At 39.8% G+C, this 16,702-nt stretch overlaps 1 protein-coding gene across 4 annotated transcripts in view; it reads right to left on the bottom strand.

Moving 5' to 3' along the window:
* LOC108678441 overlaps positions 1–10,495 on the bottom strand; it is a 36,315-nt gene extending 25,820 nt beyond the window's left edge. For all 4 annotated transcript variants that reach the window (XM_047883902.1, XM_047883905.1, XM_047883903.1 and 1 more), the window contains exons 1-2: positions 10,318–10,495; positions 7,967–8,316 (exon numbers count right to left, since the gene is read on the bottom strand). In XM_047883902.1, the coding sequence (XP_047739858.1) occupies positions 7,967–8,316; positions 10,318–10,340 (373 nt within the window). In that variant the 5' untranslated portion in view covers positions 10,341–10,495. The remainder of the gene's footprint in view (positions 1–7,966; positions 8,317–10,317) is intronic.
* Positions 10,496–16,702: the final 6,207 nt, after the last annotated feature.

The following is a 16,702-nucleotide window of genomic DNA, read 5'->3' as shown; positions in this document are numbered from 1 at the left end:
TGAATATAGTTACCGCTGCAATTGACATGCAGTACAAAAAGCATTAAATTTGTATAATTAAAACGTGAATCACATCACAGATGCACCATAATTTGATATAATTTGCATTTGCAACACCCACTAGGTCTCAGGCGTGACTGAGCATTAATAAGTGACGTTATGCAAGGGGGATTAGCTCAGTTTCGATTTCTCAGGACATTTTCCACGGTTATCACTAGGATCGATCTAAAACTTTTGTTGGTCGCATGATGGTTGCTCGAATCCACAAGTGATAAATACAAGTTAACCAAAGCATTTTTATAGAACAAACTTCTAGAATCATTAATTACAATAATATTTCGCAAGATATGATACATGTTTTTGGAATTCAGGTTGTGAGGATGAAATGCTTGAAATATATTCAGCTCAACTGATAAGCAGCCTCTGAATTAAGGCGAGCACTGCGTAGACGAAAGGCCGCATTAAACTTCTCCTATTTTGGTACACAACGAATAAATAAACTTAACCTTATCCCATTAACCTCAAACAAAAATAGAAAACTAAACGCGACAAAATCAATTGGAATGTAAATACTATCTAGAGTTATCATGCATACTGGCATAAGGCTATTATTATAACGTAAGAAACTCAGTTATACCTAAGATGATATGTTCTATATTTTTGTAAAATGCTGATCAAAAAAGCACAATATAGTCTCTACTAGCTCTGAGATAATGCAATGAATCAGACTTGGTGCTTGGGTCATTTTAAACTGCACGTAGGATATAAATGCCACACTACACATAAAGAAGAGGTACATAAAAAGTCAATCAACCTAAAAAAACAATAATCATCATCCGGACTTACTCTCTACTTCTAGACAACAGAAAGCGTAACACAACCGCATGAATCGAGCCGCGCAGCTGTAAACCGTCCGCATCACAAGCCGCACCGCTGTAAACCTGTCTCTTATACACATCTAGATGTGTATAAGAGACAGAGGCTGCACAGCTGTAAACCGTCCGCATCGCAGGCTGCACCGCTGTAAACCGTCCGCATCGCAGGCTGCACAGCTGTAAACCGTCCGCATCGCAGGCTGCACCGCTGTAAACCGTCCGCATCGCAGGCTGCACAGCTGTAAACCGTCCGCATCGCAGGCTGCACCGCTGTAAACCGTCCGCATCGCAAGCCGCACCGCTGTTAACCAGGGCAAATACTTTCAAAAACATTTAAGAAATCGTAAGTTCATCAGCCAATCATTGACGGCCTTTCAAGCAAAATCCACCAATTATAGTTAAAAAAGAGAGCGCAAGTACTTACCTTCACTTGGCGAGTTTTTAAAGTCTGGCCCCCTGAGCTCTCCAGCATCGATCAGCCCTCTCCTCACACAGCTCATCATGGAAAATCTCACAGAAATAATACTCCATCATCGTTTAAGCTGATGGAGTATTTTTAACATTATTTAAGATACTTAATTATTGCACTGATTACGAGTTCCCCTATCCAAAATGGGTACCACGTAATGCCGTCAGCACAAGTCAAATCTTGGATGCAGTGAGACGTGACATAATTCGAGACAGGAGTGATGCATTCTAAACAGAGTAGGACGACCACTAGGTCAGCAGCTGTTGCAGGTACAGATGAGTGCAGGTGGATGAACTGATTCAGAGACGCAATGTCACAAAGAAGAACGGTTATACTTTTTATCAGTGGGTCATTCCAGATACACAGGGAATCGATTACATAAGAGATCATTGTACGCACGCACTCTCTCGACATCATGAACGAGATGCAGGCTGGAACGAGAACCCTATCACGAGTAACCAACGGACCAACTTCGCACAGCATTTCTAATAAAAATCATCGACCGCAGTATGCAGTATATGAGCACACTTTAGTAAATTGCCTTGACACTGCAGCAATTTGTCTTGGCAATGCAGAAACTTGTCTCTATACGCTGCAGTAAATATCCTGCATTAACTACAACATTGAATTTAATTGATTTCGTTCCGAGAACACCTTAAATATTTGGAGCTCCCGGAGAGCGAAAATCGTGTAAAATAAGTCTGGCCAAAAAAGAAGTGCATGACTGACGACGTCAAGGGGCGTGGCCGTGAAGCTTCGAAGTTGCCTTGATGCCGAAGAAGCGCTTTGATCGCAACGACCAACTTGCGACAAAACTTTCTAGAGAAAAATCCAATGAAAATTTCAGGAACCACGAGGAGAAAGTGGCGCACAGTTAATGAGTCGTCGTTTTACACACCCGCAAAATAAAAATAAGCTTCCTGAGCGAAAAAATTGCCCAGCACAGTTTTCGAACACTGCGCAAATAATTAAAGAGGTCAGAAATGTGACATGAGTGGACAACTCTGAACTCTCGAAGCAAATTCTGTACGATGAGAATTGTTTACATTCTATTTTGGACTGATAGACGAGTTGATAAACACATCCGCAATTGTTAACCTAATCCTGCCGCGTCGTTCTGGCGTGATATGTTATGCATAATTGTAACTGCTATTGTGCTTAAACTTTCTGAAATAAACAATTTGTGCGCTTTTTAATTTTAAGCTCTAGCAACATTCGATCCATGTGCGGAAGAACTTTTATTATAAATATTTCTTCTGGCATCTCCATGCGCAACAATAAAAAGTGCTACCAACAACTCGAAAATTTCAGATCGAGCGCAAAGAATCACTAAATTGAGACGACCGAAAAATTTACATCATATGAATTTTCTAGAGCAAGTGCGGCAGAGACCTGGACTCCGAAGTAGACTTTAATGTAGTGTACAAGGGTCAGTTTTGGTCAGTTTCCCCTGAGGGTACATGAGCTGTTTGCGAGGCTGGCACGGCGCCCAACCATCGATGGTTCCGGTCACACCGTCGTGCTGGTGCCCTAAAAATCCCAAAACACGAACAATGTCAAACTCACAAGAGCAATTAGTGATAGGAAATAAGAATCCGTGGTACCTAACATGAAAATAACTTGTGTTGTTAGGAATATTCGAGTATTCAATAAATATTCGTTCGAGAGTTAGAATTAGTTGACGCATTTCTTTGGAAGACACGTTAGTCAAACAAGTGGACAAATCCCTAGCAATAATGAAAAAAAAAAACAGCCTTTTAGGAGCTTTTACGGAACTGGGTTAAAAAAAAGTAGGTTAAAAAACGTATTATAGTAGGCTTTGACTGAGCGTTGAGCACTGGGGCCTTTTTGCTCCATAATTGGTAACATTTACCGACAATTTATGGGACCCATGAGCAGTGCGAACAGGTTGTCGCTAGCCTCTTAATGTGCGATTAGTTCCAAAACGTTGAATGAATTTCCTTTCAACTGACGGGTAACGTTAAGCAAAGTGTTTAATTAAACCTCATTATAATGTTTCGCATCATGTAATGATACAATTATGCCCATAACTTTCCAAATGTAGGTAAATTAAAACAAATAGGATCAATTAAACCAAAATTGAAGAGACACATAACTTAAATGTTAGTGCAAATGGATTCTGCCGGGTTCTATGGGAGCCGTGGCGCCCCCTTCAGGGCTAGGGCAAGGGGGCGGCTGGCCCGGTGCCCAGAAAAGGGATCAGTTTGGTCGGGCGACGACAGCCGACGCTTCGGTCACGTGGCGGTCTCGTATCGACCGCAGTCCCTTGCAGACACTTGGTCTGGGCACACGACTCCTGCGTGTCGGGATAACCCAAACAATTAAAAATCAATCGCTGAAACAGCTGACTCGATACGAGTTTAGGATTGAATATTCTGTACAACTGAAGGTCTTTGCAATGCTTAAAATTTTTCATGGTTAAGAACATTAAGAGAAATTAGGAACTGCTGTCGTCGTTGGTTTTGGGCTTTCAAACGGGCGCAAAAATAGCAGGCGTCACTCAGCAAAGCTATGCTCACTTGCTCAGACAAAAAAAAAACAGTTCACTGTTCTCACCAGACTTTTCAACGAACAAAAACGTAGTGGGAGAGAGTTCCCATCGAAAAAATAGAGAATGGGTAGATCTAGCTATCAAGATTCCCAATATAAGAAGCTTCTTCTTCAAACAATAAGAACGTAATGTAACAGAGATACTACCAGCAAGTTAAGGCTTAGAACCTCAATACGGTATTGGCCGATAACCGCCAAAGCCACTAGGTCTTTAAAATCAAGTCCATGTCGAGCTCAAGACAAGAAAAAACTCTTTTATAACTCAATATCCTGGATTATCGCTCATCCTTAATATAAAAAGCATATACTTCAACTGCCAGATAAATATTTGCATAAAATTCAACAGTTAAACAAAGAAAATGTCGAAGGATAATCAAAAAGTACAATTAATCAATTAATTGAAGCCAAGAATTCAATGTCATGTAGCAACAATCTGCAGGCTCCGGTGCCAGGGTGCGATGTCCTGGCGCCTTTAAGGGGAGCGTCTCCCTAAAAATTTATCTCAGTAATTTACAGAGGGATCAATCTGAAATTTGGTACACATATGTAAAACAGAATTCTAAGACATTTTTGTTCATGTGATTTTTTCGTCACAGGCAGCTATAGCGGTCACGACGTCGGGTTTTAGAGGCGCACTGATAAACACACTACTTCTCTCACGACCGCTGTCGATGCACTGAGCTTGCGGTACCGGCTTGCTTCTGTTGGCTGGTGTACGAGAACCAGACGACGTATAGAGACAAGTTTAGTCTCGTTAGAAGCGTAATTTTCTAAGCTTTAAAATGAGTGTAAAAACCAAAAAAGTGAAAATTTTCGATTTTTCGGGAGACGCTCCCCTTAATATCTGCGCCCGGCCACCGCAGGCTTGGGATCGATGGATGCGAGGGCAGGCGGTATACCGTATAGGATACAAGCGGACATTCGTTGTATCCAGGCTACGTGAAGAACATTTGGGTTCATTCAATTAACTTAACGTTCGGGGGCATTTTATAATTACTTCGCTGCGCGGCGGTGTCATTCTTTAATTTGCTTGAATTTTGCGAGCACGATTAACTAACAGAAAGTTTTCACTGTGCGCACATATTATGAAAAACAGAGGTCACCGACATATTTACGTGGTCGCTGGCACAAATCGGGCAATCTTTTTTCATGAAGTTTGAATTCTCTCAGTTGTTTCATGATCTAATTATATTCATTATTCTATTAGCTGTTTCATGATCTCCTTACAGTCATTAATTCTATTAGCTGCTTCATGATCTCCTTATATTCATTATTCTATTAGCTGTTTCATGATCTCCTTACAGTCATTAATTCTATTAGCTGCTTCATGATTATATTCATTATTCTATTAGCTGTTTCATGATCTCCTTACAGTCATTAATTCTATTAGCTGCTTCATGATCTCCTTATATTCATTATTCTATTAGCTGTTTCATGATCTCCTTACAGTCATTAATTCTATTAGCTGATTCCTAATGTCCTATGAGATGCACTGACCAGACGCACGCACAGAAATGCGACAAACAATGCAAGGAGTCAATGCACAGCCCGGAGGGCACAGCAGTTAATGAGTTGTTAGCACGCGCCCCCACCTGAACACCGTTTCTGGACCCCATAACCATTACCTATGGACCCCATAACGCCTCTGCATGGTAGTATCATTTCCATGATACCAGAGGCGTTCGTCTCAACCTTCCACCGGTCCGTTTAGAAATAGAGAAAAATGGTACTGTTTTTAATTGTGTAAAACATTTTAATGAACTGCCTGATGATTTCAGAATTAACTGTTCTAAATCCATTTTAAAGACAAAATTTCGTGATCATATTCTTGCTGAATATTAATTTAATTTTGTTTATCATAAAGTTTTTTTCTTGTGACAATTTACTTATGTACTGCCTTTACTTTAGAATGTAATATTTGCATTAATTTTCGTTGTACTTGTTGCCACTATTACGTTCATACTCGTCACCTATTACGCCTGCGAAGCTTTTTTATAGCTTGTATGGGCTTTTCACCTGGAAGCCTTTATTACCAGATAGCATGTTTTTTTCTTTCTTTCTATTGAGTCGTGCTGTGTTGCTTCTGTGTGTGTGAAAGAATAAACAATAAAGAATACATGAAGGGAGCCCAGCACACGCGTTGGGTTGTCCTATAACGTACAAACGGCACGGTTAGAGCCTTAGAGGCTTGCACGTCCGCGTGCTGCAACTCAGAAGATTTAAATACCTGGATTGAGTCTTCGTTGGTAAACGTAAGCATATTGTTCAAGAATAATAACATGACTCTAATGTTTTTTGGCAATTTTTTTGTGCAAATAATGCATAGCAATTGAAACACAGTATCGCGAATTTTAAAATAACGAAATGTGAGAAATTTTCATAAATTTACAGATAGTAATTAATCCATGAGCTTCATACACTGAAAACATGATTGCAAAGATAGGAGACGCCGTAAAATAAATTTATTATGATTTATTGTTAAACTTCAAGTTTAATCGGTTCTAATAATTTTGCATAACTAATTCATTGCAAGAATTCGGAAATTTTTACTTATTCTTGAATAAAAAATAATAATAACCCTAAGGACCATCAACCCAGGCACGAAAAAATTTTTAAACCACCAATAATCATTTCTCGTTTCTTTCATTTCCTTGCGCGTAATCAATTAGTTACCAAATACGGAAGTAAAACATTGACTAAACAATGAAGCCTGAGAGCGAGGCACCAAGCGCAACGAACGACAAGTTAAAAGCGCAAAAGCAGCCAAGGTGACGGAAGTGGACAGCCATCTGCATGTTTGTTGTCATGACTGAACATGAAACAGTGACGAGGCTTCCGCAACGCAGAGGAAGAGAAGGTTAAAGAGAGATTATTGCGCGTTTGCCAAGCCTTTCATAGTTCATACCTGTTTTAAGAATGAATACTTGACTTCTCACGATATTTATCAAATGAAGGATATTTTTTAGTTCTCATATGCTCGCGAAAATTCATCCAGTTGAAAAGTTCTTCTTTTGTCCGTTTCTGAGGACTTGGTTCTTCACCACTCGCCTCACGTCCGGACAGGCAGTTGAAAAGTTATTCTAGAAAATTTCGCAGTCTGTGCGTCGTTTCAAAGAACTCGCCAAATATTAATAATTCGACGATAGAGAAATTTTTGAATAATCTGCATCTTGTTCTGCAATATTCTTTGTGGCCTTTCTTGTGTGGATCAAAAACTTGGCATCAGTCACGTTTTTGATGCGCTGTCGGAACCTGGGACTTCTTTTGCTGGTCTAATCTACTTGCTACATAGATTTTTACTAAGCCAAATTTGCAGATATAATCAAATACGCTGTGGGAGAGCTTTCTCCAAAAGTCCTACGAGTTGCGTAATACGTACCAAGGTTTAAATATTTTGGACTTGTAGATTAATTTCAGCACACACTTCCCTAAAGTGTGTGCTGAATTTAAATTCGGAGTGCATAATTGAATAGGACTTTGAGGAGAACAGTGTCCGAAATCAAATAAGAAATAAACAGCCTCCTAGCAGTCATAATGAGTTATTCACATACTCCGAGCCCTGCTGCGACCTTAATATTTTTGTGATTGGCAAATTTATTAATAGATAAATACGTATGCATTTCTGCAAATAATAAATCTAAACCTCTTCATACAGGCAATGTTTTCTTGCGAACTCAAAGTTAAACTATTAACTTGTTCTTTGTTTGAGAGCAGTTTGCACCGGCAACTCAAAGGCAGTATTCCATAAGCAACATACAATCACTTTCCTAACACTTTCCATATTCATACATCTATGACTCATCATTCATCTATGACTCATCATTCATCTTTGACTCATCATTCATCTATGACTCATCATTCATCTATGCCTCATCATTCATCTATGACTCATCTTTTTACGTCCGTACATTATATACAGTGGAGTCTACTCAAGCTACATAAAGTAATTTGACCATTTATCGCATAGTACATATGGAGGCGGCAGATAATAACATGCATCACAACTCCTCCAAGATTAGTAAGATTAACAAGTGTAAGGCCGGCAACTCACCTTGAGACAAGAAGCAGGCGTAGTGCTGGCCGATCTCGAGGAGCTGCAGCAGCGCGGACTGTGCCTGCGTCAGCAAGTCCGTGCCTGTCGCGGGAGGGAAGCTGCACGAAGCGAAGGGGTCGACGAAGAGCGAACACCGTTCGTTGCGCGAGTAGAGCGAGAAGAGCAACGCTCCGAACTGCGGGTCGAGCGTGTAGTAGATCATGGCGGCGGTCTCGCGAGCAGGAGGCTTGAGGGCCGAAGAGCTCAGCAGAGTGTCCACGGAACCTCTAATGACGGAACTAGCCAAGTCGAGGTAGATGGTCGGCGAGTGGGCCTTCCTGCTGCCGGGTAACTGCCACGACGCCACGCTGAGCATTAGGGACAGATGGAGAGATGGTCACCATCTGACGACCAACGCCCGCACTTTCCTACCTTGCTGCGTCATTGTCAGCATTTATTACTCTTTCATAAAACATCACATGACATCAGGAGATATGCACCACACATGTGACCGTTTTGCCACTCGATAATGATAAAGGAAAATCACGTTCTAAGGGTTAGTTTTTTAACACCGTGAGTCCAATTGCCGCTAACATGAATCAAATGTTAGTTGAAACATTCAGCAAATTATTTTAGGAGGAAGAACTAGCAAGCCTGATATTATTTTAAGCGTGGCTAGCCTAAAACCCGAGTGAATTGTTCATTTAAAATAAGAAGGAGAAAGCCACGAGCGGCACCAGGTAGAAGCACCAATCGGCCCGAGCGTCGGAGAGGCATAGACCTTGCAGCATTGCTGCGGCCGATCAATGACGCACTTTGTGATACGGACTGCGGGATTTGCTGTGTCTATCTATGAATTTCCTGTGAGATACAAGTAAAAAGAAGGTACAAGTCAGATATTGATTGCTTGAAGGGAAAAAGTGACGCACATCCGCATAGTTAGTGTATATGTAGCCGCTTAAGCAATTGCAGAGCACATTTGCGTGGCTCGGCTATGATATATGACCGATTTGTGTAATATTGTCTATGTTATACATTTATGCATAATGTAGCATATCAATAATAATTTACGTTGAGAATAAATGCCCTGGAGTTATGACGTTAGTTAGCGACGGAAATGATTAGGGCTAGAAGTGAGTAATACGAAAACAAGCATTTCAAAATGTCCAGAGATTAAAAACGATCCAAAATGAGTGAACTCGCGCTGAAATTTGGTTTATTCCATCGAACAATGAGAACTGCCAGTCTGCCGCCATCCATACATTTTGGAGACCACTTCAAATGTCACTGAACGCCCGTTGCCAAATATAAGAATAATTTATTATTATTTTACTGAATAATCATTTCCACACTCACAACGTGCTACGAGTATATAAAAGAATCCGCGCAGCATGTAGCAGCCTTGGATTTTTTGATGCCGTGCCACAATGTGATATCAAATATCATTCGCGAAGCATGTTGCGTCCCGATATTTTTGATATCGTTTGATATATTTTACTTAAGGAACGCCAACAGCGAAGAAAGTAAATAAATGCTCTATTTTCATCGCCTCAAAACTCAATGAATGTTCGTTTTCGGTATCTAATGATCGTGTGTGTGTGTCTCTAAAATGCTCACTCACTCATCAATAAAAATATTCAACAACATTCAATTCAACATCATCATTCAATAATTGTTGTTTTGTAAACAAACCCCAAAGTCAATCCATGACATTTGATTCGAACCCTAACGTCAGATAGTGACTGATAGTGTTTTGTTTAACTAGACTGGATGCCTGTCGTGGGTGTAATACAAGTCAAAGAAAATTTGTCATCGTTATAAATTTAACTTTATTCTAAATGCAATTTTTAAGGATACTGCAAATCTCCTATAGAAGCTACCGGGTCCATCATTTGCAATTCGCAGTTTCATCTTTAATCAGTTCAGTATTTTTGTAAATGGTGTAGGTTTTTAACGTTGATTAAACAAGAGTCTGAGTTTAGTTATACAATCCGAATACTGTTATATAGGCTTAAGATAACAGTTTCACACGAATCAATCGATAATGTCAGCTAGCGATTCAGTTTCAACAAATTTTCGGCTGAAATCTCCCCATGATTATTCACCATAGTTCACCATAGACAAAAATTTGTGTGATTTGCAATAGGTACGTTTATCGAGGGCGCTTACTAAGGCCTGCCAGTCCGTGACAGGTGACACGGCGACATTAAATAGCTAACTATATCACACTGTTATGCGTTGGGTAAGAAACTAGGAAGCTTCAACAAATAAGCAACCAAAATTACGAATACACACGAAAAAATCATCTTATAACTCAGTCAGTTAGCACCCAAAACTTCACGGATCAATAATAAAGAGAGACCACTCACGAGTCTTCGGACTGCACCGCCATGTTGGTTACAATGCACTTGTCCCCTCTTGAAAGTCACACCCATAATATTGATTCCTTCACGTCATTTCAACATCTCCACTTAATCGGTCACTTCTCATCAACAATCATCAAGTAAAGCACGAGAACGCATCAGACGGTCACATACAACCTCTCCAACCGGCCGCTCGCACGACTATGAGTTGAGTTCTCTGACTTCTCTCTTCTCTGGCAAGTGGAGACCACCAATGGCAATGTACGTCCGCTGCCAACTACTCTTTATTAATCAGATATGCACATGTAATCAATTGTTTAGGAACAATGGATGATAATCTCTTTGGAATGGACTATCAATTTTAAATATTATCTAGCCAAAATTGGATAAGCAGCATCCCCGTAAAGAATTAACAAAGAGCACCAGAACGAAGTGATCACCTTCAAGAAATCAGTGTTAACAATAATAAAATTTCGTGTTTTGCTGGAGGACGATTACAAGTAAATTGCAGGCTGTTACAAATTAAACTTACCAAACCCACGAATGAAATTATAAAATATATATAAACAAAGTAACCTCGTAAATATTTAATAGTCCGGCCCCTCAATATAGGAGCGATCGATTGCGATTTGCGACTCGTGAACGCGGGAAGCCTAAACTGTCTGTAGCCCTCGCCTCAAGACGTGCGAGGGAAGTTGCCTACTCTGAGGACACCAAGAGTGTAGAATAGAATAGAATAGAGGTGTCGGCACTGAAGAAATAAGCCCATGGCCTGTTGCCGATTCTTGAATTTTTTTGACTTGATTCACAAGGGATCCGGCCTTTGGAACCCGACCTTTCCATAACTGACGATTGATTGAGATAGCTGCTAGACTTATTGCCTGGTCCGTAATTTGCTAAGCATTTTAAGACTGAACATATGCTCCTGCATAGCTTCGTCTGGACTTATTGCCTGGGCCATAATTTGCTAGGCATTTTAAGACTGAACATATGCTCCTGCATAGCTTCGTCTAGTCGTTCATGAAGGCGTTCATACTCGGAGCGTCAACAATGCTATCAGGGAGGCTGTTCCACATGTCGGTGACTCGAAGCGAGAAGAAATGTTGCCGCATGGATGTGTTACAACTCAGTTTTTTTAGTTTATAGCCGTGGCCCCTGCTGTTGGTTCTTGTTTTAAATTCTAGTAATCCTTCTGGAACCTTGTATAAGACATGAGTATACTTGTATGCTTCAATGAGGTCCCCACGCAGACGTCGTTAACTGAGGCTTGGAAGCTTCAAAATCTTTAATCCTTCCTCACAGGACTTGCCTTTCAAGCCCGGAATTATCCTTATTGCACGTCTTTGAACACTCTCTATTAAATTTTTGTCCTTTTCAAGTTTCGGTGACCACACGACATTTCCAAACTCTAGGTTCGGGCGCACGACAGCAACAAACAACTGCTTCATCGCTTCTGCATCTAGGAACTCGAAAGAGCGTCTGATCAGTCCAAGTCGTTTATTGGCTTTATTAACTTGACCTTCAATATGCTTAGAAAATTTCAACTCATTGTCGACATTAACTCCTAAATCTTTTTCCATTGTCGACTTCGACATCATCACTCTGTCGTTGCAACCGTGTCTTCTCAGTTCTCACACTGTAATCTTGCTGTTCATTATTCATGCCAAGGTGGATTACTTTACATTTGGTAGATTACTTTACATGCAGGTAGCCATGAATAAAAAATAATCCAGTGTCTATATGTATAAATTCTTATGTTAAATAGAGTGTAAATTCAAAATCATTTCTTCTTTTGCTACTTATGAACAAGTTTTTTTGTATTTATATTTTTTGTCCGTCTTGGTCAGGCACTGACAATCCATGGTTGAACTATATAAGGTTGACCCACGAGAAGTTCCGCTTTTCAGTTCAGCTTTCTTGTTACGTCACGTAGATCGAGAAACGTAAACAAACCCGTCATTCCCATGACGGATTGGTTGACTGGTTTGAACGCATTTCGGTGATTGGTTAATGCCCGTGACGTCATTAAGATCAGTGACGTCATAGGCGAAAAACAAGCACCATCCGCGAAAATGAGCTTCTCATGGGTCAACCTTATACTAGTTCAACCATGCTGACAATCCGCAATGACTACTCGAACGGGTATCCATAATACCCATTATTATACTATTAATGTTATTATCAGATACAATAACAGTATTATTACTTAGTATTATCACAAAATTAGAAGTAAAAGCAATATTTCCTAACGTCACGGCACCATAACCGCGTAGAAGCCAGTGTTCATAAAAAAATCTATACAATTTTTTCTTAGGTAACTAGTTCTTGGTCAAGTCTTAACTCGGAGCTGCGGTGCAAGTAAAACACTTACGCAAGAAGCACGGAACCTGTGAACTCCGTACCGTACGCGCCTCGTTGCTGGATCACATCTCAGCTTTACGGACCCTGACCTAAATGATGCCGCTCCATAGGCCTCCTCAGCCTTTTAGGGGAGTTTACACTGCGATGCAGAAACTTCAGAAAGAAGAATTGATTTCTTTTTCGATTTTGAAGAATTAATATAAATGGAAAACTAAGTTTTGTCTTTGACTTAGATAAAAAATATTTGACTTCGGGTAACATTGGAGTCAGTACCGGTTTCTAGAAAAGGGTTGCATGAGTGTCGAATTCAACTATGGTGCATACAATTGTACAACCATGTGTTCCTTTCTCTAACAATAAGACGTCTACAATTATTTCATCTGAAAATAAGAGAACTCTCACAAATATTGTAACTGACAGTCTTGCTTAGAGTTATGACTCGAAGAGAGCTCGCTAAATATTTTAGCTAACAAAAATAAAATCAGACTGAGCTGTGGGAGTGAGCCGTGTTCATCTCACGTGACTCGAGGTAGTTTGTGTGTTGCTGCCAAGCACGAGCTCTGCTTACAAACGAACAAACAAACAGCATTTAACGACATACATAGACATGCAAAGCCAGCGTATTTAGATTTGATTCCTTATATACGACAAGGAAGTAAGGTTGCCGAAAGTGTTAACAGAAAATATAATAAAAAATTTTGACTTCTCTTGCACGACTGCTTCTATAGTAGCTTCTATATAATACATTATCCAGAAAATTCCGGATCTAGTTAATAATTTCTAAACTAACGTAATCCATTTTAGCAACGCCCCTTGGCAACTGACATTTGGTACTCCCATTTAACTCTCAATTTGAACTTTGTTGGAAACTTCAGCTCTTTAATATTGAAAAAATGCACTCTTTCCAATCAAAATTTACATTTCAATTTTATCACTTTCCCTCCCACTCCCCATATTGGATTCCCCTAGAATTTTCAAACTAAGCATAAAAGTTCAGGTCCAGGTAATATTCAGATACAGCGCCAGGATTCGAACCCACAAACATTTTCAAGAATGTTATATCCCATTGCTGCGGTTCCGATTCATATAAGGTAATTGTAATACGCAAAATTTCATTTTTTTTAATATCTCAACTATTTTATGTGAGGGTGATGATAAATTCCTGTGATTTGATTGATGATTTTGAGAACTAAAATTTGAAGATGATATAAAATTAAAATTATTATTTTAACTAGCACATATGCGCTCGGATTTTCAGAACATGAGCTTATACTGAGCTGTAAATTTATCACTTGACCGTGAAAATAAAGTTCATGGCAATTACATATTTGGAAGAAAACGTTAAGAACAGATCGATGCTTCCTACTTAACATCGACTTTCTTTACACAAAGTAAATTCCGGACGTGACCTAATACTATGGCATGAGGTGTTAAGCACAAAATATAATACCCGATTCAATACCAGAATGAGGATCGCACAAGAACTAGACTAAGGGATCACTGTGACGTCACAGTGACATGAATAAACAGAAGGCTTGCCAGCAAGCCTAGACTGCTAATTCTGAGGGGTGGAATAATGCTTTAGGGGACCATCAAACTTTTCTCGGTCTTGCTCGTTTTCTGATTTGACCGCGCCGAATTATTTCAAGATGGACATTTGTACTTTTTTATTTTTTAATGATACTTTCGAAAAAATTCGAACGCCAAGTAATTGGACATTAATTCGAAATTACAATAACGTATGTGGTATGTAAAGGCGAAAAACATTCTGTTCAATTCTACAAAATATATAAATTTAATATTTACAAAAAGTACATATGTGTTGAGTTCCACTTGAGATGCCAGCAGAGTAAGTTTATAAATAAAAATTTATCGAATCGCATTGTGAAGTTATAATTTTTGTAATAATAACCAGCTGTTATGACTACAATAATTTGCCTTGATGAACAATATGGGACCTAATATCTATATCATTAGTTGCGCATTGTGATTTAGTTTTTCGGCTGGGCCGATCTACCACAAACGACTGCATTCAAATTGACCTAGCGTGCTCCTTCCTACCTGCAAGTGTAGGATGCGCGTCCCTAGTGGAGACGGAATACGACAGTCCTTGCTGCAGTCGTCCTTCGTTCAGGAGGTGAATCAAGAACTCCACTTGCGACAATTGCGGCGTCGGGGCTCCGAGACACATTTTAGCAACTCAACTCTCGTCAACACTATAAGCACATGGGATCTGTCTGATGTTCACAACATGTTACTGCTGCAGGGATACTGCTTATTTTGGTATCGAGAGGTCGAAATGAATGTGCAGGAGCTCATAGTTGTAGAGTTGGGTTCGAGTAGAAGTTACTAGGAAGAAATGCGTCTTCCTGAACTAGCTTCTTGCGTATGTCGCATTTCGGGGCAAGCACCGTCGCAGAAACGTACATCGAAAGCCACTCTAAAATGGCTGGAACCGAGTTCAATCACGCTTTTCGTTATATCCGTCGAATTGTTCAACACCCAATCACTGTTCATAGTTAATTTTCACCGCATTCTGACAACGTTGTAGGTAAAATTTATTATACTAATAATAAAATTCGTAGTTCGATTAGGTTCAGAAACACTGCGTTGAAGGTAGGAGCTACAGGTGCGGGATGTGCCCTGGAGCTGCCTCCCTCACGGCACTGTGGGCAACCGCCGGTCTCAGCTCTCAGCTCTGTTTTTATAAAGCCTATTCTTTCAACACTGACAGGGAACGCTTGTGCTCCTTGCTTGTTTTTTTTTTCTCAGTTGACTCGTGATGAGGCAGGTGCTTGTATAATAATATTCTTTAGCTTTGAATGTTCATAAATTTTTGACTGTTCATAAATTAGTCTTCTGAAGCCGATGTAGTGAGAGGGATTAGTTCAAACAGCGGCTGATCAGCGAAAGAATATCTATAGGTTTCGTGAATGGAGAATGCTTGGCAAAGAGCTCAGGTGTCAAAAGATTTAATTTTAAAAGATTGCTCACCCTCAACACGCGTGCTTATATTGATGCCCTCAGGGAATCAGGTGTTCCGAAGAAGTATTTACAAATTTATTTATTGAATGATATTTCAAAGTTGCTTCCATTTTCAGACGATTCAGAAAATTAACAAGTGGTTCACCAATAATTGGTGTCATCTAACTAAAGTATTCGAAGATTTTAAATGGAGTCCACAAAGTTTTGTCTACACTCACATTAGTAGGTTTAGCTATCAGTGTATTATCTACCATGTACTGATAACCGCGCTCAGTAAATTATCTGATCGCAGTTATCATGGGGTGTCTAAATTTGGCCCTTCAATAAAGTTGCCTGTTAGTTTCATCTTTAATTTCACATAATTTGAGGCAATCGTCGATGCAGCGAGCTCTATTTAAAACACCGTGAATTTCTCTTCGAAATTTGACGAATCAAATTCTGTCCAATTACTACTGGGCGCATAAATTTTTCTTGGTATAGGGTAAACATGGCATAAGAGCACGCTAGGCAGTTTGAAATGCATTACCACAATATACAGTACCATAACATCCAGTACCACGATATACAGTACGACAATATCTCATCCTTAATTAAGATCACGCTTCGCAAGTGTTGCTCTAGGTACAGCAGCAAACACCGTACAATTCGTCATATTAAATTAGTTTTATGCGAGTACATCGTACTAATAAAATACGAGTTTTTACGATACAAATATATTGAAGGATGTGGTGGTGTTCTGAAAGGAAGTGGCAAGTTATCACTTAAATTCATCAACTGGGTGCATAACCCTGCCTGTTTCTTATATGAAAGTGTCAGCTATGCATGCGTACCTGCCGCCAAATCCGTAGCATGAGAGCGCGTCCATCTTTTCATCGGGTGTTTGGTTCTCACTTGAGTACAGCGGTGAGCTAATGTTCTGTGGTTTCCTCAATAACTAACGAAAAAAGTTCATTCAACATCAGTTATGTTTGTTATAAAACTGAAAACAGAGACTAACAAATTCCTGGTAAAACTGGTAGCCGCTTAGGAAGATCTTCAGTATCTG

Source organism: Hyalella azteca, unplaced genomic scaffold (genome assembly GCF_000764305.2).
Source record: "Hyalella azteca isolate HAZT.00-mixed unplaced genomic scaffold, Hazt_2.0.2 contig13969, whole genome shotgun sequence".
NCBI classification, from domain to species: domain Eukaryota; kingdom Metazoa; phylum Arthropoda; class Malacostraca; order Amphipoda; family Hyalellidae; genus Hyalella; species Hyalella azteca.
The sequence above is the reverse complement of the archived record's forward strand: the minus strand, read 5'-3'. Positions and strand labels throughout refer to the sequence as shown.